At 45.1% G+C, this 24,989-nt stretch overlaps 1 protein-coding gene across 3 annotated transcripts in view; it reads left to right on the forward strand.

The window, feature by feature from the left end:
* Positions 1–24,989, forward strand: part of LOC142803572 (transcriptional adapter 2-alpha-like) — a 160,922-nt gene that overhangs the window by 72,982 nt on the left and 62,951 nt on the right. For 2 of the 3 annotated variants that reach the window (XM_075888729.1, XM_075888730.1), the window contains exons 4-5: positions 5,926–6,115; positions 13,701–13,922. In XM_075888729.1, coding sequence (XP_075744844.1) covers positions 5,926–6,115; positions 13,701–13,922 — 412 coding nt within the window. The remainder of the gene's footprint in view (positions 1–5,925; positions 6,116–13,700; positions 13,923–24,989) is intronic. The other variant, XM_075888728.1, reaches the window with a different exon arrangement.

Below are 24,989 nucleotides of genomic sequence, written 5' to 3' on the forward strand. Positions count from 1 at the left end.
CGTCGTGCTTTCTCCGAGGCGCGGAGGTGGTAGAAGTGAGCGCCATTTTTTCTTTCTTTATGCTTGAGTGCCTGCAGCTGCCCGTTTTCCTCGAGTCCTCGTCCAATGTGGTCTGTTTTGATGGTGTTTCCTGTTGCTCTGTGAACTGTGTTGGCACGTTGTCATCATGGCTTGCGCAAAGAGGCAGAATTTGCCGTTTGCCCAAAAAACTCAAAATCATAAATCGGGTCGAGTGCGATGAAAAGAAGTCTGACGTCGCCTCCCCGTACAAAATTCCTCTGAGCACCTTGAGTACTATCCTGAAGAACAAGGCAGACATCAGGACCAAGTCGGACAAAAGGCCAGATGCCCGTGGCACCCGACGTGTGCGCACTGCTGTGTACGAAGATGTTGAAGCGGCCGTTTTACAAGTGGTTTGTGGACGTTCGGTCGCGAAACATCCCGGTGTCCGGCCCTATGATCGAGCAGAAAGTCCAGGACCTTGCTTTCCTGCTTGGCAGGAACAATTTACTAGGCGGTTCAGGCTGGCTCCAACGGTTTAAGGAACAGCACGACATTGTTGGCAAAGCTGTTACAGGTGAAAGCAGAGCGGCAGACCTGGACAGCGTAGACAAATGGCTTGAGGAAAACTGGCGAGATATCACAGCAAGATATCAAGTCCAAGATTTCTTCAATGCAGATGAAACCGCTCTATTTTGGCAAATGTTGTCAAATTTTGCCAAATGCACTTGCGTGTCGTGGCGACAAAACTTGCGGCGGCAAGGCAAACAAAGCTCGTGTGTCCGTGCTGTTGGCAGCTAGTTTAGAGGGATCGAACAAGCTTCGAGTTCTGGTTATCAGGAAAAGCACGACACTGCATTGTTTTCGAAATGCGCTGTTGCTTCCAGTTACTACCGAGCAAACTCAAAAGCGTGGATGACTGGGGAGCTTTTCAGCAAGTGGCTATCATCGTGGAATGATTTGGTAGGCGAAAATTGCGAGGTGTGCCTGCTTGTGGACAATTGTTCATCGCACCACTGCAGTATGACCTTCAGCAAAATCGAGCTGCATTTGCCCCCGACACTACATCTGTACTGCAATCACTCGATCAAGGCGTTATACGCGCAATGAAAGCCGGCTATCGGAAGCGCCTGGTGGAGAGGCTGCTGCAGAACTTTCGTGTCGGCAGGGAGCTTAACATCGACTTCCTCGGAGCTGTTTTTATGTTGAGTAGATCGTGAGCAGATGTCACGCAGGAGACCATCCAGAAGTGCTTTAAGCATGCCGGCTTCCGCATACCTGGTGATGACACCCCAAATTCCGACGACAGCACTGAAGTGACCGCAGGTGTTTCCGCCAGTTTGGAACGAGCTGGCAGAGTTCCCGGGTGCTGTCGACGGATCGACATTCGACGAATTCGTCAGTGCCGACGATGATGTCGCCATCACGGGTCAGCGGCAAGACGAGGACTACATTGCAGACCTCGTGTCGACCATGAGCCAAAGGGGCAGCAATAAGGAAAGTGACGATGGCCCATTGCCTGCATCCTCCGAAGTGATTAGTGCACTTGTGTTGGTCCGGCGCTATTGTGTGAATGTGGAAGGTTGCGGCCTCAGCTGCTCCGACTCGTTGGACAGCGTGGAGGCGTGCGTGCTGTCGCAGGCAGCGAAGTCGTTGACCCAGAAGGAAATTCGGGACTATTTTGTATCACAGTAGGGGTCGCAAATAAGCCGCCATATTAATAAACTACTTTTATTATAATTTATTATGTGCCTTTGTGTGAAATTCTATACAGGGCCTGTATCAAATGATGCCATATATCGAACTCATAAACGTTTTTTGGCGAGTTTGATATGCTTGGGTTCGACTGTACACACACTTTTGAAAGCCCGCAAGGGGCGAAAAGTAGCAAGTTATTATCATATCTACTTCCTATTTTCTTTAAACTGTGAGATACCTTATTTACGTACGGTATAACATGCAAAGGTTTTTGCTCATTCTGTTTTTATTTTGGTCCTGTTATGTCTAACTTTAATTACTGCAGAAGGTTTCACAAATGGGTGGGATGGTGCTATTTGGATATCCAGCATCTTTTAGTCTTTTAATCTGGTGTTGTAGTGCTGTTTATCTAGTGCTGTAGTTTCAAGAGCGAGTGTTTTTGAGCAAGTAGAGAGAAGCACTATTGGGTACAAAGGGGAAACTTCTTCGTAGTTGCAAGTCGTCAGCACAAACAGTAGGAACGTTCAATCGAAGAGCGAGCATCTTTGAGTAAGTACAGAGAAGCCGATGTGGCTATTAACTAGCTGGGGCTAGAGTTGGTTCTAACTTGGCTCATTGTTAGTTCTGGTTTCGGTGTTTTGCTGAGTTTTGTGTGCATGCTGGTTTGATGCGAATTTGGTGTATTTGTTTCCTTTGTCCGTCCAGTGTGTAAAGTCTTGCCATCATGGTCTCTCTTACTCCAATCTTTAGCAAGCGCTCCCGAGATAATCGTGACAAGCATATAGCAAACGTGCACTGAGCTGGTGGCGCCACGCTGCAGGAGTGCACGAAAGGAATTGGCGCATTGCGCAAAGCCCCTTATGCCAGGCAAAATGCGTCACAGACTGTGGAATTCTAAATTTTATTCCCCGTGCACTGCCATAGCCCTTAACAGCACTGTGCATGCAAATGAACCCGCACCTTGCCGTTCTATTGTGCTCCGTGACAATTGAAATATCGCATACAAAGCTGTCATGTGACGAATTTATTAAAGGACTCGGGTAGCCCGAGCATTGGGACTACGAACGGAGGTGAACTACAGAACAGAAAACAACGCAAAAATGTCAAGCATTGCTAAATGCAACACGTGGAGCTCAGCAAATGTATGTATTACTTGCGCGCACAGCAAGGGGTTGTCTAACACATTTCAGACAGGAATTTCATCGTTTAATCCAGAATAAGCATTCAAAATGACAAGAAATTACGTTTACAAGCGGACACCCTTGCTATGCTTTGAGGTTTACATCAGCTGACCGCACGCACAAATTGCCCCTTCAAAACATTGTCGTGCATCTGTGTTACATCACATCGAAAACATGATTGATTCCGTAAACATCTCTCAACCCTTCTGTCTGCCCCGCCGCGGTGGTCTAGTGGCAAAGGTACTCGGCTGCTGACCCGCAGGTCGCGGGTTTGGATCCCGGCTGCGGCGGCTGCATTTCCGATGGTGGCGGAAACGTTGTAGGCCCGTGTGCTCAGATTTGGGTGCACGTTAAAGATCCCCAGGCGGTCGAAATTTCCGGAGCCCTCCACTACGGCGTCTCTCATAATCATATGGTGGTTTTGGGATGTCAAACCCCACATATCAATGATCAATCAACCCTTCTGTCCTTTCTCTCTTCATTTGGGGCCCCAGAAAAATCATACTCTGTTACCTTTATAGAAGAATACCATTTTATCAAATATGTCACCTTTGTGCACACGCGCTTGCATACAATGTTGGCTTAACTATCGGAGAGACGACTATTCGTAGCATGCCAGTTGACACTGAAGTGGCCACAAGTTCCTACTTGCCGCTCTGGCGGGGCATTGGTGGAGTGGACTGCTGCGCTACTTGTAGGTACTGTAGAGTTCAGCGTAAGCCCAAAAATCAAATAAAAAAAATTATACCAGATGTGTTTTATTAAGATGAAATAGCAAAAAATGCACACAAAATATATGGTCCAATAGCCTACATGGCTATTACCGTATTTATTCGAAAATAGGTCGGGCACAAATATTTGTCGACCACTACTTATAGTGTTCTACGAGGAAAAAAAATTTTCGAATGTGTGTTGGTCGATGTTTTTTTTTAATTTAGAAAAAAAAAAACTGAAACGTAGTACACCTTTATTTACATAACTTAGCGTCCTAATTACTGCTGGGGCCTTCTCTTGTCAGATGTGCAAAATGTTGTCATGAGATTTTTCGCAAGCGTCCGCGGCTTCCCAACAACGTCATCTTCGCTGCCGATTGCTGGGCCGCGAAAAGCATGACGCCGTTCGTTGCATGCAAACAGACGGTCCTACTGCTTTCTCTAACCCCTGATCAACTTCTCATTTACACAGAACTCGCGCTGCGTGCCACAATTGCTTGTGTTCTCGGCAAAAAGTATCACATTGCATTTGAAGTCACTTGTGTAGCTCTGCCAACCTGACATTAAACGCAACCACGCAGAAGCTAATAGTGGTGGTGGTTAGAAGAAAAAAGGCTCCTAATTTCCGCAGCCCAGTAGGGAGCATGACACAGTGCCTGAACCATATGCGAACCGTTACCATGTCACGCCGATCGTACATGAAACAAAGCGCGAAGCCTCGGGCCAGTGCTAGTGCGGCTGCGCACCGGAAGGCAGCACCGGAAGCACGGCTAGCAGGCTAGGAATTTCACGGCCTATACCTAGGGAAATAATGGTTTTCATCGCAAACATGGCGGAGCGGCTGCATTTCGCGGGGGCTTTGAAAAGGCATTACGGGGCTATTGCATCAATAACTTTTTTCTTAATTACTTAGGTAGTCGGAAGGGAGGGGGGTCTTTAGTTCAGATTTTATGGTATTACCGTGCATACGCTGCAGGAACTGCTTGAAGAACTGCGGGTGCGATAGTTGAAGGCCGTAAGTTTGGCACTCTTGGTTGGTTTGGTCATGAATATAGGCCGATATTTTTTGGTCACAAATATAGGTCAATAGCTGGTTATGGTGCATTCAGACGACGGACCGAATCCGGATTTGTCGTGGACGCGGACAGCTAATCCGCGGATGGTCCGCCTGCAGGCGCATCCACACGACGGACGGTGTCCTAGGGGAAAACAGCCGGATTACCCTCGACAGCAGATTCGGCGCTCACCTGCGCCCGCTGGCAGCAGACCGGTTTGAGAGTATTCAACATGGATGCCCGCAAGAAGCGAAGCTTGGCTGCGATGTCTGTCGTGTTGTGACAAATGAACGAGTAGTGTTATTCTTTCAGGAGAAAAGGGAGTTGCTAGCAGGATATTCTTTCAACTACATTATTCCCCACTTGTAGAACTTCTAAACGTGTCTCCCGCCTTTTTTTTTTTTAGAAGCGGCACGTCGCCGCTTGCAGAAGTTGAAATATTTCACCACCATGACGGCTAAGAATCTCGCATGTTAAGCGACGGCGGCGACATTTCCCGAACCACCAAAAGTGATTTCTGCATATTTAATCACCTGAGAACAAAGTCTCCGGAAACTAAGTAAACAATGCTCAAGCGTAGATGATGCCGACCAGTCATGCAGCTGTCCGCGAGCCATGGAGGACATGCCGCGAGCAGACGAAAAGTGTACTGGTTGCCGCCGACCCCAAGCTATTCCGCTGAAGTACCGGCTCTTCCCCGCCAGAATCCCGATGTGAGAAACAGGTTGGGTTCATCCGTCCGCGAGCCGCGCGGACGAGGGGAATCGCAGATGTGAGGTCACGTGACGCGCCGTCCGTCCCGCCACATCGGGATTCGATCTGTCGTCTGAATGCACCATTATGAACAATATTTTCAGGAAAAAAAGGTCGACCTTTATTCGAATAAATATGGTTGCTGGTCCAACAAACAAAACACGTAAAGGGTAGCAATGCACATGGCTTAGTAATCCACAAAACTTGGCCTGTCTGGAGTGTGCCTAACCAAGCTGCTTGATTCCACTAACAAAAGCAGAAGGTTGCTGCTGAAAGGTGGGCAGTTGGTGAGCATCCGTGTCAATCCATCTATGACAAAACAATCAATTGCTATTTCTTATCTAAATATATAGGGCTAGTTTAAATGAATGGTTGAAATGAAGAGCTTGATTTCTTGGCCACATTGGTTTGTAAGTTGCAGACAGATGAGTTAGACATGAAATTTCATGATGGTACTCTCTTTCAAGTTACTTGCAGCATTACATATATTACCATTTGTGTAATGCTGTGTATTATTTCATGCAGTGTTGGGGGACCCACCACGGCCTCTGCTGTGCTCCCAACAACAGGCTGACATGGCTGGTTACATGGCGGCCAGGGGTGACTTTGCCCACGAGTTTGACAACTTTGCAGAAATGGATATGGCTGACGTGGATTTCCAGCATCGTGCAGACACCCTGGATAGAGGTCTCCTCTTGCAACATTATTGATAAAAGTGACTGCACTACACTTTTAAATTAGGAAGTACACTGCAATGGCTGTGGTGATGTTCCTTGCTCAGCAATGCTAGGGCAAAGACTGAGCATGACTCTGTTCCCGTGCTAAGCATTGGAGGTCTTGTTGGCTATCATGATTATCTCAGGAGTACTTGCAGTGATGGAGTTGAAAGACAGATGGGAGTCAGAGGTAGTGCTGCAAACACATTTTTATATTACAAAATGGCAGGATATAACGAAACGTGAAAATTTTCACCAAAAAGAAACATGTACACAGTAATCTACTATCCAGCGAAATCGGTACTAACACCAAAGTCCAGTTCAGTACTTTCGCCCTAACCCAGCTCTGGCCAAGATGGCCTCCCTGTTGCTACTCTCGTGCAGTCACACAATAGTTGGACATCCTACTGTACACAGTAATCTACTATCCAGCGAAATCGGTACTAACACCAAAGTCCAGTTCAGTACTTTCGCCCTAACCCAGCTCTGGCCAAGATGGCCTCCCTGTTGCTACTCTCGTGCAGTCACACAATAGTTGAACATCCTACTGTTCATTATGCCATCTTGAAACTATGACGAAGTGTTCCGTCATCAAAGTCTGTGACGCTCTGATAGTGGTCATCCAGTTGCTGTCCATCAGCATCCTTCTGATGATCTTCTTGTCTCTATTGCTTGTAACCTGGTCATTATGGGCCTTGGCAGGTTAGGCCTACCCATCTATGTGCTCTCCGGGGACTGTCAAGTGGGTCACAGCCATTCTGTTAAAAAAGGTGAAGAGTGGCAGGTGTCTCGAGAACTGCTTTCGCAAGGTGCTGCAGGTCCAGAAAGCGTCTGTCAGTGTCTACTGAGATCGGCGGCTGCTTTTCGGCACCCTCATGCCACTACCATCAGAATCGGTTACTCGGGCCTTTGCCGCTTGAGTGACACTGTCTCCTTCGATCTTCGTTCGGTGTTCCGCAGGACAATGCTACCTCATCTTCTGAGAATTTTCCACCACAGCTCGGGTGACCCGCCACGAACTCAAGTAAGCGTAAGTTCGTGTCATGCTCACATACGTGAGCAAGACGCATATAAACACCATTGGGGCCTCGCACGCTATCCCCGCATTCCACTGCTTGGCACGTGCATCCTGCCCTTTTACTCATGACACATACGGGCGGTCTTCTGCACTACAAAACACACACATTCATCTGGATGCGAACCAGCTCTTTGACTAGCCTGTGTAATGCTGTCCCTCTGTCCGCACCGCTCCCCTCGCCGCAGGTGTTGGAGTGGTGCCAAGTTGGTCACACCCTCCTAGCAGTGCGCGATGACGTTGTGAGGTAGGAAAATTGTGAGGTAGAAAAAACAAAGCCTGCACCATAAACATATAGCAGGCAATTTCTATTAGAAAAGAAAAATTAACAGGGCAGAGCCCAGAAAAATTTCGAGAGGAAGGATGTGCAGTAGAAGCGGACTCTACCCCCAGTAGAACCGGGAAAAAACAAACAAACCTCTTGTTTAGGTTTACAGTGTTGTTCTTAATGCTAACATGTTTGGCCGAGTTTAATCTTGAGTGATGAATTCCTGCAATGCGCAGCTTAATGGGGCTGTCTTGGAGCATTTGCTTTTCTTACGGGAATGCTTGCTGAGGGTAGATTGAGAGAGAGAAATAAGAGATGGGCGTGGCAAGACACACTTTTTCTATCAAAGAATAGGAAACACCAATACTAGAAATGAACGTAACGCATGCACACACACAAAGCTCGACTCTACGCTGGAACTAAAACAGTAAGTCATCTTACAGGTCAACTCTAGCCCTAGCCAGTGCTTAATATGGCGTCTCGATACCCAAATGTTCTTACAGTTCAGGGTCGACCCTGCCTTTGCCGTGTTGACAGTTCATCACAGTCCGTTATGAACATCTTCCACAAGCTCCTACGGTCGTCGTCGGCTGTTTTTGCCCAAAAAGCTACATGTCTTCATTGCTGGTATCTTGGTTTTTTTGTTGTCTTCGGTCCGGCTAAGTTAAACCTAACTTGTCAATGGCATCGTTCCATGTCGACGAAGCACTTCGATGACTGTAATGCAGACTGCAACCATTCTGGTACGATGTGGAAGAGCTGTAGGCCCACCAGGAACTGCTGTAAAAGAGTGGGGCAAGTTTGGGTAGCCTCACCTTGGTCTTCCGTGCTCAACGGCCACACCCCGGGCATCTTCGTCGATAGCCTTCGGAGCAGGGCGGCTACTGCCTCTCTCGCTGTAGCGACGCTGACCTTCCTGATTTTCGCAGTTCGACGCCCCACAGTACAGTGACAGCTCATCCTTTGGGATTTTCCATCACGGCTAGAGGTCGCGTGCCATAAGCCTTCGTGTTCAATCTCGTACATGAACATGGCATGTATGCGCACCATTGGGGTGTCACACATCGACGCCGCACTCCAGCGCCTGGCACGTGTTTCACGCTCTCTTTTTCGCGACAAAAAAAAAAAAAAAAAAAAAAATCAGTCTCGTGCGCAGGTCGCTTAGATGAACCTTTCTTTTATATCACATGTGCCACCACGATTTGGCGCAGTGCATCATGGGAAAAGGAAGTGGTGTGATAGCTGTACCAAAGTGTGCCAAAAGGTTAAACCTGTTACTTCCTGCTACATTTCTTCAAAAATCTTGTGACTTGTGCGGCGTGTGCCCCAAGACAGCATTTTTTGTAGTCTACCAGACAAAAAGAAGATGGCAAGTGCTAGAGATGCATATTTATGTTGCTACAGTCGAAACCCGCAATAACCAAACCCCGCGAGTATGAAATCCCCGTAGCAACGAAATATTTCCGGATCCCCGGTGAATGTTCATAGAAGCCCATGTATTACGTATCTTGCGGCAACGAAATGTTTTTGGACAGCGATCTTGCATTAACGAATTTTCTACCACGGTGTGGGCCTTATTTTACCCTCCCACCAAAGGTGAACTGTCGAAAATATGTTCATATGCATTTTAAGCACACTCAAAATTTGTAAACGTCTGCTTTTGCCCCGCTAGCGCGGGTACCGCCATTTTTCTTTACTTAAATCGGCAATGGGGTCTGTGTCCGGCAACATGTCTGGCCACACTGCAGCAGGCGATGGCAAATGATCATGCTGGAGTGCAGATGGCGCCGTCGGACGAGCTCAACAAGCCGAAGCAACACCAACAGTTGGAATCAATCAAAACGACGACGAGAAGACTGGGACTGGTGGTGAAATCTAGATGAAGTTACAATGGCGCCTGAGAAAAGCTTGACGCTGGAAGCGGGTTCTCCGTTGATCGCGAAAAAAAAAAAAAAAAAGAACGGCAACGATATCATCATGATGTTAAGCAGTCTTGCAGCGACACCATTAGGGGGCGACAACATCCCATCCTGCATTGCTTTCATCATTTTGTCACTTTCGTAGCCTCACACACATGAGCACCGCGAGTTGTGTTGTGTGTGGCTGTTTGCGTGAAAGTGCTGTGGGTGGCTACCGGCACATCGGCTCTCGCTAAGATGCCCCCGCGGTCGCTCGCCCCGATGACGACGTAGTCGTGTACGAGGAAGTGACCGACGAGGCTATTATCGAAAGCGTGCGCGAAGCTGACGACACCGAGGACCAAGAAAAGATGCACGCGGAGAAACCCAACCCGCGGGTTGTTTTGGATGCGCTGGACTCCCTTCGCTCCTTCTTCGGCGCACATGGCGACAACGTAGCAATGGACCACTTTTTCCATTGCGAAGGGAGAGCTTTGAAGTTGTTGCATGGCAAGGGTCGGCAAAGTAAGTTGACCGACTTTTGGCACTAAGTTTTCGTTCTGCTGACCGTACCACTGTTTTTATGTCTCATACTCGCGGCAATGAAATTCTCGCGAAAACGAAATTTTTTGGTTTCCCCGGTGATTTTGTTATTGCGGGTTTTGACTGTATTGAAGTTTTTAGTGCTCATGAGAATAGACAGGCGAGTGTTAAGAAGTTAAGTAGCTGTTAGGCACAATCCTGTCGAACGTTCTCAGTGAACCTACACTTCATCATCATGATAGACCTTACTGTGAGATGACAATATTAAGTTCAATGAAAACATTTCCAAGTGTTGTGGATGGAATAAAAAAATAAGAATTAGTGTAAGTCTTGTAGGATGACAGTCTTACTACTTCAATGACGGGTTCATTAGAGTGAATGGTATATTTTCAGAGAACAGACGGTTTCGTTTCTGTTAGCTTGTTTTAAATAAATTGGAGGACTCTTTGTTCTAGTTTATTTCAAAAAATATTTAATGCAGGATCCAGAAGTTTTGATTAGGGATGTGCAAATATTGAAATTTCTAATATCTTTAAATAGTATTTGCTATTCGATTTGATTTGCACTGGAATTTCGCTATTCAAACTTCCAGAGAAAAACATGCAATCAACACCTCATTCAAAGGGACTCCTTCAGATGTTCACTATGCCTCACCTCATCACAATCTCGTATTGCGTCAAAGCTGCCTTTAAAGCATTGTTTCAAACAAATAGAGTGCGCATCCGATAGAAAGTGAACCCTTCATATTTTCAAATGCTTCACCTTATTACACTTTCTTTCACGCTCTGCTGTGGTCGCAGATGTATTGACTCTTGAAAACACTGGCTCGAACAGGCAGGAGCTCGAGTAATGCTGTTTTGAACCTGAAATATTACTAAGAAGTCTGAAAAATAAGATGCCAAAGATTTTTAGCGTCCAAAATTTCAAATGTTCTCGTATGTTGACGTCTATGAGGCAGATCTGGAACTCGAAGGGACCACAACCTTGTCATTTGGGCTTCCAATGAAGTTACAGTGAGGCTGAGGAAATAGCATCTTTGCCTTTCACATGCAAATTTTTGTCGGCTACACTTTAAATAATGTAGTAATACTGTCCGGTCTCTGCACTGCCTCATTGTTGAAATACTACCTGGCTTCATCAGCCAACTGAAAAGAAACCCTTTGATTTTACTATGTTGCCATGACGGTGGCAAACAGAGAGATGGCTTGTCAAAAATAAAACTGTTTATTTTACCGAACTTACGGCTTGTGATAGTGGTGAACAGAGGGTCAGCCGTCGATATTCTAGCCTTATCGCTAGTCGCCACTCAAGCTCTGGAATTATCTCAAGTGTTCAAGTCTTGTGTGCAATCTACAATAATCGCAAACCTTCTCGAACAATGAGGCGCAGTTTGCGCTTAGCATTCCTGACAGGCTTTGTGGGCCAAAACTGAAAAATGAGAGTCAACAGTTCTCATGAAATTGTTAATTCCATGTATGTTTTGAAGCACTCCTAAGTAAGCACCTTTCTTTTATCTTAGTAGTTGTTTTGTTCCCAATAATATTTTCTGGCAAATGATATCTTTGAAAGTTGTGTTTGTGGTGCAGGACCAATCTGCACCGAATGAACAAGTTCTTTTAGCTTTTAAAGTTTTCACTTTAATAATTGTGGTGTGCTTCTGGCAGTTTAAATGGCGTACAATGTCCGGGAGTAAACAAAAGGTTGCAATAACTTGTGGTAAGCTTAAAAAAAGATAGCTTATTCTTGTTACTACGTTAGAATAGGCATTCTTTTTTGATGCAAAGAATTAAGACTGAGCTTATTCTTGTTACTACGTTAGAATAGGCATTCTTTTTTGATGCAAAGAATTAAGACTGTAGTGTAGCATATTGTTTTTGCCAGGCTAACTACCAATATTATTTGTGTTTGCAATTAATTTGGGACTATATTTAAGACTCGCAACACAGATTGTTGGCAGGACAGTTGGTACATACAGAACACAAAACAGCATGCCTATACGGGACAAAATGTTGCAAAAAGTTACGAGAAGTGTATGTGGGCTTCTTGCAACTTTCTTTCCGTTCAGTATTCAGCACTTCACTTCTGTAGGGGCAACTGCAGAAAAATGTTTAAAGTATATTTCGCAGAATAGCCTCAGCAAAAGGAACAGAGAAAATCATCTGCATTTGAAATCCTGTAAATAAAGCTTATTTGAAAAATTGCTTCTGGCAACACAGCCTTTGTTGTGTTTTCACAAAGGAGATCTATTGGTAACTTTTTTTTACTACCGTATTTATTCGTGTAATGAACGCGCTCACGTAGCCCCGCCGCGGTGGTCTAGTGGCTAAGGTACTCGGCTGCTGACCCGCAGGTTGCAGGATCGAATCCCGGCTGCGGCGGCTGCATTTCCGTTGGAGGCGGAAATGATGTAGACCCGTGTGCTTAGATTTGGGTGCACGTTAAAGAACCCCAGGGGGTCGAAATTTCTGGAACACTCCTCTACGGCGTCTCTCATAATCATATGGTGGTTTTGGGACGGTAAACCCCACATATCAATCCAACGCGCTCACATAATAAACGTACCCTCAAATGTACATTCCTCTGCGGCAGTCCCGCTAACCAGCACCTGGCGCCTCCTTGCCCATCGGGCCTCTTTCATTTTTATTATTATGCCGACCTCCTTCGGCCAGCTCAGCTCGCTCCCGCTCACCCTTCGCCCTCTGTCATGTGCCGCTTTGCTCTTCTTTTTATTTGCGCGCCGCATGTCGCTGTCTTCATTTATTATCCGTGCGCCACAGCAGGGTTCGCAAATGGTGCGAGTGTCGAGAAATCGCAGCTGATAAAAGCACACAATGAGTGAAGGTCACGAAACTTCCCTCACCAACTGACCGTCGCTTCCTGCAAATAGGAAACCTTTAGGGCCCACATGCCCATGATTTTCGAACGATGACAGGGTTTGCTGTCACCATGGCTATCACAAAGGGCCATTCGTCGCAATCACGTGCAGGTTTCTGGAGGAAAAAAAAAAAACGCTTATCGTTCAGGAAATGGGACTATTTTTGCAATATGGAAGCACCCTCTATTCTCGTTTTGGGTGCAATTTGCTCTTCATGCTTGAAAAGCAAATTGCATACGTACTTCAAGCAACGCAATATGTAGACTATCTTTTCTACAGTAACTGCTCACATGAACAGCGAGACCGTGGCCATATTTTTTTGTTGTTCTTGTTATCAGCAGTTTGTTTTGGATGTTTCATGGTAGCTTGGTGCAAGGTCAAGGGCATCGTCATGTGAGGTTATCACGAAGTTGGCAAAGTGCACCCTTCGAGATCACAGTAGATACCACTGTTGCGGTTGAACATTTGTGAGAAAAGAAAGCCGCGAAACGCTCTTCTGGAGTGCACAGGTGGCGCAGGGACAGCTTGCAGAAGATGAGTGAAGCGCAACAAAGAAGCTGTTTACAAACAGCGTACGCCTATGTCAATTGTGAAAGGCTTAGCGACCTAACTTTTTTATTTTTGCATTACCACATTTTTTTCCTTATCCCAAAAAAGTTTTACCCCGCATGATAAACGCACCCCTAACTTTTCTCTGATTTTTAGATAAAAAAAAAGTGTGCTCATTACATGAATAAATACAGTATTATGTGACAGTTTTTTATGGCAAGAACACTAGCTATGGACCACAAATTCTAATCTGGATAACATTCAAACGTGGGCTGCTGTGCTGCCTAAGCCTTTGTGATTTCAAAGAGCACGGCTATTCACTAAATGATTATTTTGAGCGCCCACCTAAAGGGACCGCTTTTGCGATTCATTTCAGAGCTCCAGCTAGCAGTGGTGTCAATTTACCAGGATCGGCTGCGAGAGCGTGCCCGAAGGAAGTGGCTGGTGCGCAGGCACGGCCTCATCCATCCCCATAAGACGCGCCAGAACTGGTGCCGATACAGCACCACACTCGGGGAGGCCACCACTGCCCTGCTGGCTCGCTTCATGCAGCTTCTTTTGCCCGATGACTTTGACTTCCTTTGCGAGGGGCTGCACAGTGAGTTAGCATTGGCTTTATCTTGCCCTTTGGCACACTGAATTCATGCCAGCTTGGGCTCCTCATTTTTCATTCCTTGCGATCCACATTGCAAATATTTTTGATGTTTCAGCGCCTCTCAATAAAGTGCCGCGGTTTCCTCACTCATGCTGCTGGCACTGTAAGGCGTGTTCACACTTGGCATCAAATAGAGCGAAAGTGGCTAAACTTATTGAAAATTTTCTCACTTCACCACTTAAACAGCCAGAAAAATGTGCCGCAAAGTCGATATGAAAAAAAATCAGTATAATAGAATTCACGCTCGAGAATTCAAGCGAAAACGCTAGTGCGGTCGCAGAACCACGTCTATGCCCTTAAAAAATGTTCACATTCGTTTTGCCCTTTTATACATACCACCTCCACCGTCTTAGCCACGTGAGAATTTATTCCTGAGCATTGAGATTCCAGCAGAGTTTCTTTTCAGTGCAAAAGCACTGAAAATGAAGTTTACACCTTTACAAACGTTGTTTCAGGAGATACATTAGAAGAAATAACATGACCAGACGCACTGGCAGTGGCGGCAACGGATTCATCTGGCAGTGCAAAAGTGAGACACGTTGGGGCATGCCGACTTGCTGCCACTGCACCTTCTACTTCCGTTCTTCTCAGCAATCATAATCCAAACAAGGCTAATCTTTTTCAAGGCCGTGAGCGTTGTCGTACTGCGAGGGTAGTTCGCGATTGCACCAACGCGAGCCACCACACCCGCCATTGCCTTCCCGCCATCTCTGATGTACGCCTGGTTGTTTACACTGCGTGGTTTGAGAGCTAGCACTGCCGGTGTCGCCAAAGCCGTAGTAGAAAGGTGATTTGCTATTGCATTGTAGTAAAATTGGTTTCAAACCGATTTTTTCGCGTCAACCTCGTGGCATGGTTTTCCAGCGGTGAAGCAAGGTAAATTCCGGGGAGTTTTGCCGCTGTCACTCCCTTTGAAGCCAAGTGTGAATGGACCTTCCTCCCACAGACAAGCTGCGTTGCACCTCTGGTGTGCAGCGGTCATTTGCACATTTGTATCATCCGCTGTTGCTCGGGAAGCCTTTCTTATAACACCGAATCACAGGGTATTTTATTTAATTTATAGTTGACGTCTGATTTCCCGGACCCTCAAGGGACCACAAAAACGTCCAGAAAATCGGGCAGTCCTGAAAACAAATGCACATGAAAACACACCTTTTTTTTTGTAGGTATTTTTTGCTGATGGAGAGGGTAATGGCCGGAGTACAAGATTTCCATTGCAGTTCAGCCAATGCATTGTTTAGGTGGCTCTGAAAAGAGCAGTGTATGAAAATAAAAAAAACTATGTTACCGGTGCTACCTCATAGGTCAGCACTTGGGCGCAAAGAAGTCGCCTATTTTCTTTTGCCAGCCTTCCACTTGCCCGTGATTATGTCTGCCTCAATTTCTGTCAATGTCATGTTGCTGCTGTACACTGATGACAGTGTCATCAGTGCTCGCGTCAAATCCGAGCTCGGCTCGTCACACATGCTATCCATGTTCGTCACACACATCGTCCACTTGGGGCGAGACTGCCGTCTCGGCATCGAGTGTGAAGCCTGCGTGGCGAAAACTGTTCCACAGAGTCTCTTGCATAACCGCCTTGCACGATATTACTAGCATGCCGAAGGCAGACCCGAAGTCAACAGGGTAGTTTTTCCCGTTTTTGGAGAGCAGAGTGCCATGTGGCTGAGCACGCGTGATTTGTAATGATGCTTCAAGTTTTGAATCACACCTTGCCAGCTGCAGGATTGCTGTAGTGTTCGGCGGCAAAAATTCAATCTGTATAGCCTTCAGGTCCTTGATGTGGCCATGCACAGTGCAGTTATCCACAAACAGCAGAACTCTTCGATTTTGCTGCTCGAACCTTCTGTCCAGCTTGCACACGTACACTTCGAATAACTGCTGTGTTACCCACGCCTTCTTGTTAGCTTCATAGAGAACATGCAGAGTCACTGCTCCCTTGAAACATCTTGGATGCTTCGACTTGCCTATTACTAGTAACGAAAGCTTCTCGCTGCCTGACATGTTCTGCCAACGAGGACAGTGAGCCGCTCCTAGCTGTGCCTGCCGCCATGGCAGGGGTCGCCAGCAAAGGCAAGTGTTTTCTCTGGCAGCAGCTTGTAGAACAGTTCACTTTCGTCGCAGTTGAAAATACATTAGGTGGAAACTGCTGAAGCAAGGACTGCAGCTTTCCATCTTGATATTCGGCGACAACGGAATCTTCGACGGTGTGGCTTTCCTCCCACGTCTTCTTGAACTTCAAGTCATTGCGGCTCTTGAAATTGTGAAGCCATCCATTGCTAAACATGAAGTCTTATGCACCCATCTGAAGTGCGAAAACCTCCGCCTTCTGCTTCAGTATGTCGGCTGACACCAGGATTTTCTTAGCGATCATGGCATTGAGCTACACGACGAGCACTTCCTCGTGCTTCGGGTAAACACCCAGCTCGCATTCTTCTTTCTAGCCCCGGTTGATTTGGGCAGCCACTTCCAAGGTCTTTGCCTTTTTTTTTGATGAAGTCTGAAACAGTCTGCTTTGAAATTCCGAACTACTCCCCACCTCTGCCTGCGACCGACCGCATTGGACCTGTTCAATGATGGTGGCTTTCTTCTTAATCATGAGCCTACGAAGGGGCTTTGCGCGCTTCGAAGGTGGGACAAAGACGAAGGAGCAGTTGGTGTCATCGCTGTAAACGGCGAATCCGCTCGACGAAAAGCACAGCACGAAACAGCTAGGAACTCAATGGATGCTGAAGGTCGGGAAATGTGTTCAGTAAAGATAGCGCGCAGCAGCAAAACATCAACCGCAGACACGACTGCAGAGCTGACAAAACAACACGTGAATGTACACAGTGATGTTTGGCTTGGCTAAGCCGCTAAAGTACAGCTGGCAACGGACTGACACGAACGGTTTCGAGGTTACGGCAGCCGCGGCGCGGTGCGGCGGTTGGCAGCGGTGGTGCTGGCCATACCTGCGATGCGAGTAGGGCGGCTTCAAGGATATGAAAACAACCAAAATGGCGGTTTCGGTGGCGACTTTGGGTCGGCGGTTAACAGTAAAAAGTCCAGGAAATCGGATGCCAAAGGCTATAAGCGTCTGGAATTTCGGACATTTTAGTACATTGATTCTATGGGGAACTTGATGGTGCCACAGATGAGTTCGGGAAATCGGGAATGTCCGGAATTTCAGGCGTCTAAGAAATTGGTCGTTGATTGTAGTCTATCCAAAGCTACCTTAAAATTTGTATCATCGCGACATTCGTATCAGCCATAATTGTATCGTCAAGGTTTTGCTGTATAAGAATTTTGGTCAAATAACTTCAAATGGGTTACTAATATTAAATATCGCATACAGTTCAACCCACTTATAACTATAATGATGAACCTAAATCCCACTTTTTCTGCTCAAAACTTGCTCCCAAACACATTTTCTGCTACAAATGTGCCCCAACTAATTGAAACTTTCTGCTGGGTAACTCACGATCGCTCTTGTGTGTGTTTTTTGAGTGTGAATGTTTTCAGGGATTCCCAAGTGGTGCTAAATTTACTTACAGTATGGTGAGGCTCCAAAACATAAACTGTCTGGACTGCCCACCCTGAAAAAGCCTCATCTCCCTCGTACAAAAGGTGCATCAAGTCAAAGGGGAGTGAGTTGGGTGTACCATAAGGCACCTGTGGTCATGCTTGCCTTCTGAGCGGATGAGCTTCGTGCATGCTGGGCTCCGATTGTGAGCTTTCTGTTCAAACATAGGTGGGTCACTTCCATAGCCAGGCAGAGGGGAATAAAGGACTGAGGTTTGGGGTGTTCAATACACCTGCCAGTTTTTTCATTTTTGCATGTGAATAAACGTACAAACACAAGGTTCACCTTGAAACCCTTGAAAATCCTTGATTTTTCTTTTTTAAAAAAATAAACATTGTTTTATATTTCACAGCGCATTATTTGTGATGCCGTACTTGTAACAGGTGGCATATGCAATGTTCCCATCAGAAAAGAATTGAGAACATCAGTAGCTTCTGCACGGGACCAACACCGTGCATTTCTGCAAACTCAGAAAAGGCAGGAGGGTGAGAAACAGAAACATAAATGTTGCATTGAAGAGGAGGAGGTCGAAATTCTCATAAGAGCAAAAGAAACTAGAAGCCGCTGCTATGGAATCAACAGCTACAGCAGACTTGTATGCAGAAAAGGCAGAGACAATTAAAGACCTGATCGTCAAGTCAGACAGCTTAATGCGAAGACCAAGCAGCAGGAGATAGTGGATATTGATATGAAAACAAGGGATTGTGTAATAGCTGTTCCTTAGCTATCTGAATAAAAGTTTGCATCTTGTGTCATACTGAAAGTGATTACCGATGGAAGTTCAAGAAACTATGATTGAAAGTTGTCCAGAAAGAAAATGTCATTGGAGCCATGTTTTTGATGCCTGTTCCAGTTATGTTACTCAGTTCCGATGAATTATAGTTACAGTGAATTCTCAATACAACGAATATAAAGGGACCATTAAAAATCATTCGTTCTTTTCAAAAGTCGTTGTAGTGAAAGATTAGAAAGTTAGTGCAAAAATCAGGAGTCGGCCAGCTGTGCTGTGTATACATTGGCGACCATGTTATGCTCTAATGAGCATGAAAAAACAAGCAAACTTAAAATATTATGGAACCAATGCACCTTTATTTGAGGAAGAGCGTGATCTATCCTAATGTGAGCAGCTCAACTGCAGAGAGACGAACTCTTAAGCATGCGCATCCTTCGCATTGGCGTTAAATACCAATTCTTCACATTAGTTCGCGAGCGCTGTTTCGATGTCGTCTTCGCTCTCTTATCACAACAAATCTTATCAGTCGTCAACTAAATTCCTGTGCATGCTTCATCATCACACTCTGTTCAAGTGTCAGTGAAGCATGCACAGGTAACCATTGGCGACTTCATCTCATAGGTCAGCCGCGTCGCATTTATCACTCTGTCGTAGCATTACTTTCGTGCTGCCTCCAAAACTCATCTTGAACGTTCAACCACCAACCAAAAAGCTAGAAAACGGCCGTGTAACTTGCGCGCAAGTAAAGCTGGCCGACGAAACAAAAACAATGGGGCAAAGCCCGAAGCAAAAAACAAGTACCAGGCGATGATGATGGCGATAAGGCTATTTCACATATGAATAGGGCAAGCAGATAGAGAAATAAGCGGACGTTGTGATGATAGTGGCAGGTACGAGCTTATTTTCACTGCCGTGGGTGAATTGTTATAATCGCTATTCATTATTTTGAAGTGTTGCGAAGATATAAGGGGGATAAAGTTCTCTATGTTATTCTGGAACATTCGGTATTGTGAAATTTGTAGTAGTGAAATATTGTTAGATTGAACCAATAGGCATTTGAAGGGGGATTTTCGAAAAAATCATTATATGAAAAAAATCGTTGATATGAGGTTCACTGTTATGAGATTTGACTGTATTTTAAGCCTCCATCCTTCCCTGAACATGTTAGTTGGATTTGTAACAGACAATGTGGTCTTTGAAAGTTCGCACTAATAGTCTTGAAAGTTCTTCAAAACCCTTAAATTTTTGTCATGTAAAGGAGCATGAACCCTGCAAACAGATACAAATGCAACCACAAACATACATGAAGCTTGTTTGAACTTCGTTCCCCCCCAAAAAAGTTTGGCTACACTCTGGTAGCTGTCACCTATATTCTTGTAAAATTACAGTGTGTTGTTTTCACACTCATATAGGTAATCTCGGACAAATCGAACGTGACGGCGATTGCAAAATAGTTTGATATATTGATAATTCGAAATATAATATATGCGTAATTAAGGCCTAAATAAAGCATTTCAGGTCCCGAAAACAGTTGCCAAAATTGTAACAAGCGCTAACATAACCATTGACTCACTCTATAATAAAGAACAAGGTGTGAACTGCAAGTTACCTCTCTTTATTTCGCATGAGAATAGTCCAGAAACTTGCCTTACTTCTTTTGCACCATCATATTGCAGTCATCCTCAATATTATTGAAGGTTTTCAAAAAAATGAATTCAGTTTCTTCGGCCACAACAGCGTTGATTGATGCAGAATGCCGGTGCAAGCTTTGTAGAACGGCAAAAAGTTCGTTAGCGGTGGCAGTGATGGCGTTAGCATATTCATAACTACAGGGGTACATTTCCGTGGCACCAGAATAGCAGCTATGATCTCAGCATCGATGCAGTTAGAAACAGCTACGTCGTCATCTGCACTGGTGGAGCCGCTCACTGTCCGAAATGGTGCCAGAAAATGCTACGTCGCAGAATTCACCGAGTTCGCTGGCTTGCAAAGAAAGTTTACGACGGTGCTTCACTTGACATAGTTCGAAGCACCAGAGATACTTTTTATTGCTACATGTGGGTCAATGTTCACTTGAACTCGCAAATGAGGATGTACAGGGAACAAAGCCCAGAAGGCGCAAAAGACAACGTCGAGTTCCCACCGTCGACATGTTGGCGATTTCAACAGTGATGTTCCACACTACGCCCAAGAATTCCCATTTTGAAAAATTTTCTATTTTGTGTATTTTTTCTTGCATAAGTTGACAAAATTCTCTGCATATTTCTCTGCACAATAATATGTGTGTGTGCACCCCCATACACGCATACTATAAATGTATGTGCATGGCGTGTTTCAGACAATTGAAATCGTGCCTATAGTGCCTGTGCTGCTGTACAACAAAAGCGGGACGTTCATAACTTATGGGCTTTAGGAACACTGTAGATAGCGGGTTTAGATTGTAGCACTAGGAGTGAACTAGAAATTTCTCAACATAAATATCTAAAACAAGCCTCTACTGCTATGCTTGCGAGCTACCTTCACCAGAACCAATCGCAGAAGCCGCCTGTGCACAATGACAGTTATGTATCAGTTCTGATTAGTGAAATTGACTATTCCTGAAATTCTCTGCAGTGTCATAATGATTCTCTTTTTCCCTTTGGTTCAAAATGATGCATGAAAATTCCCCCAGAAAGAAGAAATTTTCTGTATGGAACATCACTGGATATCGATGCCACTTGTGGCACTTGTGGCTTTGTAGCTGGCAGCTACTGCTTTCAGTTGCTTTGATGTGAAAAGCTAAAGAGAATGTAGCCTCTGAGAAATGCGTTTTAAATATGAAAACATAAAAAATACGTCACAAGGTTGCATATCTCGAAGTCCATGCTTTTAAGGTCCGCGGGTCATTTTGCGCTAACAAACACGGAAGGGAATGCAAACATTACGACAAGATCGTCGAGTCACTTCGCATTCTAATTTGGGTGTCCTCGGCAATCGGTTTTTTTGAAAAACACTACGCCCGCGCATCAAACATACTGGTGCACTCGCAAGCGCCGCACAACTAACCACATCAGCGCGATGGAATAACTCCGTCTTTTCGTCACCTGTGCACAAAAAGGGATAAGAATTTGTCAGACAAAGGCTGAAAATTGATCAATATTTGCTCAGAAAAATGCATTTTCTGGGATTCAGCGTGGCTCAGCGTTCGATATTGCGGATGACCCGCTCTGTGGGAGTTCAATATACGAGTATGCCAGTCTCATAGTTTTGCATGGGAAATTCAAGAGAATTTTTCAACTGTTCGATGTAGTAAATAATTTGATGTGCAGTGTAACCTTATTACAACACAGCCCCATAGTGAAGGTGATTTTGGTCTGTTAAAAAAGGAGCATGTAAAATCCAAGTACTGTTACAACAGACCTATGGAAACACTGAATGGGTCTGTTATAACCAAGGAGAATTACGATTAATATACAGATTTATTCTCAATGGAGCACAAAGAAATAGATTTTTTTGAAAATAACATCTTCAGGTTTTGTAGCACATTTTCTACCTGATTTCAAAATATCTTCACTGAAAACTACGTAGAAGTGCAGTGAAAAGTTTCTTGCACCCGCTGAGGTGGTAAAAATTATTCTGTAAGTCACAAAAAGAAAAAAAAAATTCTATAAAATTATAGCTTCGAAGCGTCACAGATGTCCACCAACATTTTGCGCTCATCTTAAAAGTATTTAGTAAAGAGCATTTCATGTTCAAAAAGCAGATGTTTGAAATTCATGTTGAGGCCTCTGATTGGCTGCTGCTGCCGTGTTGCTCCAGTACGCCTCACTGGTCCAATGCTCACTCTGGGATATGCCTTTAGGATAGCGTCGTCTGCTTGTTGCGCGTTGAAAAGTTGTGTCTGTCTAAAATCGCACCACTTAGTGACGTTTTCACACTCGTTCTGTGTTCACGGGTCGGCGATAATTCAGGATACAAAAACGGCTTAGTTAAGGCAGCAAGCGAAAGTTCAGTCTCCAGATAATGATCGCGCGCTGCACTCATTGCGAACATCGCGCACGCGCGTCTCGAACCGACTGTCACAGCGTTGACTCGTTGGCTGGAAGGTTCTACTTATCGGCGCTTCGGACCTTGTAACAAAGATTACCGCAAAATAAGTCTTTGTACTCGTGATTGAGTATGTCGTATTCTGAAACATCAGTCGACGCGGCCATGCATATTGCAGCTGCACTTTCTGTTCGAAGTAGTGCCTAGGCCTAACTCTAGCTTGAACTCGACATACGTGAAAGCGAAGAAGCCATGCTTCGTTGCAAGCAACAAGTTACATCAGCCGCTGGCTACTTAGAAGTGTGAATAGCCATTTTGCACGTTGGTAATGGACTTCGGCCAAGCTCGCCACAGACTGACCACTTGGAAGAGCAGTGGCAACGGTCTGCAATTTCGCACTTCGGCGCCCCAACACGCAAAATCAAGCATGCTGCACGCCGATTTTTTATCGCTGTAGCTTGGCATAACTAAGCATTAATGGACCGGAGATGGGCGGCCTTTGTTCTTAAACCAGGACGTCGATATCTGTGGCACTATTCCACTCCCGAAAGTATGCCAAGCGATGTTTGAAGTCGGAAGTTATAGAATTTAGGATGTCTGTGATTGAAAAGTCTTGGAAGAGAGTCCTAACCCCCTTCTTGGCCTCACATTTTGGTAAATTAGTATATATCCTAATGTCCGTTGTACCAGAATATATAGTAAAAGAAGTTCTATCGATGGAACAAATAGGGAAGTCCGCATAACGCTGCCAATTAGTATGTAGTAATTGAATGTCTGTTGTTGCAAGCAGTTCCAATGTAACGAGGGTATACTGTATCCGAGTTGGATATATCCTAGATCGACTGTAATATTAATTTATTTTACCATCTATACAAATAAGCTTGATGGCAGGTGTGAGACTAAAAGTGGGGATTGTGATGAAACTGCAATATTTTTTTTCTAGCATGTCATGGTTCTCGATTTCGTGCGTTTGTTGGACTGCGTGGAGGACAACAGGTTCATGTGAATAACATCATAGCATTGGCATTGCACTGCTGTAGGCAACATTGCTATAAAAATCATTGGCTGCAGAACAGGTACGATCGCACTCTGTTTCTACAATTATTTTCTCCTTATGCATCGTGCACCGGCATGGCAATAAATAGTGGTCGGATGATCTCAAGTTCAGCATTATCTTTCGTCACATCAAAAAATATAAATTTGAGACTGTAAAGTTAGTCGAGCATTTTGGTGGAATTCTCAGTGTGAACATCAATGTTTTGTCTATTGTACTTTGCATGGAAGGAGGAATTTAAGTCAATGAAGTTTGTATTGAGCTATGTAGATTGTCAATTTTGCTGATTGTGTTATAGTATCAAGGTTTAACTGTACTATTCCAATAAAATAAGTGAATATGTCAGTTTTACTTTTAATATGCATACTAGAGGGTCACATCATCGAGTGACATGATGTCGGCCTGTCCTCACATACAACAAATTTCTGTTTCACTCAAAAAATTTTAGCAATGCCGCTTGGTGGAAACCTGGAAAACTCAGAGATTTTAAATTGTCACTCTTGTGAGACACCTGGAGCACACTCTATGGAAAATATTTTTTATGGAGTGCAGAAAACGTCGACCAATGTACTCCACATTTCTGAGAATCAAGGCATGCAACTGGGATGTTTGTATCTTAAAAGTACTTGGTGTTTGTATCCTTCCAAGTTTCTGAACGTTGAAAGGTGAATGCCCGATGAGCGAAGCATAGTGCAGAGAAGCAGAGTTCACCAGAGAAGGTGCTACTGCAGAAACATTGCATAAAGAGGCCGGTTAACATTTTAGAATGCCTCGATTGTGTAGACTTGTTCGAGGAACAGCGCTACACAGAAACTGCATGGAATATGCTGATGAGTGGGTAAAACATAAGCATAGCCATGCGTGGGAGGGGCTGGGAAAAGGGCATGTTTGCTTTCCTGCCATGGTTGTGGTCATCTGGAATGGCAGCGGCAGGTAAATTACTGCTGCTCTGCACTTGCTGTAGCTTTCATGTGGCTTGCAACTGCTTTAATATCTTTCGTGCTCGCTTTGTGCATCGCTCTTTTTGTAGATGGCACACCTCCATTGAAAAGTGTGCTCACTTCCTCGCTTGTCTGTTGGATTTTTAGAGGCGAGGCAGCTCTTAGACTAGCCTGTGTAATGCCGTCCGTCCATGTCTCCGTGCCGTGCTGCATGCTCCCCGCTGCAGTTGTTGGAGTGATGCCAAGTAGGTAAAGTCTCAGCTGTGCGTTGTCGCTCTCTCCCTCCCAACACACTTAGGTGGTGTTGCTCCTCCGCCTGCTTGCAACGCACTTCTTTATCGTTTCACTCTCTCCACCCTCTACCGCCTGCAACGCTCGACAGCACGTTGAATGGAAACACTCTTTCGTCTCATTTATCTGCGACAAAACTTACACGAAACCCAACCTGCCTCCCGTGTCTTTGCGTTGCAAAGAAACCGTTCTTCCAGCATCCGCGTCGATGCCCATTTCAGCTGAGTCAACAGCGTGTTGCTGCTTCGCATCTCATTATGGTTCCCTTCGGAGGAGATGGGCTACAATTTTCGGCAACCATAATATAAGGGGTCTTAAATCTTTGTGCTTGCACAGTATGAGGCGATCATATACAGAAAATTTTATGTGAGGTTGTAGGGAGTTGGAAAAGATTGTGTTTGAG

This window comes from Rhipicephalus microplus, chromosome 3 (genome assembly GCF_043290135.1).
Source record: "Rhipicephalus microplus isolate Deutch F79 chromosome 3, USDA_Rmic, whole genome shotgun sequence".
NCBI classification, from domain to species: domain Eukaryota; kingdom Metazoa; phylum Arthropoda; class Arachnida; order Ixodida; family Ixodidae; genus Rhipicephalus; species Rhipicephalus microplus.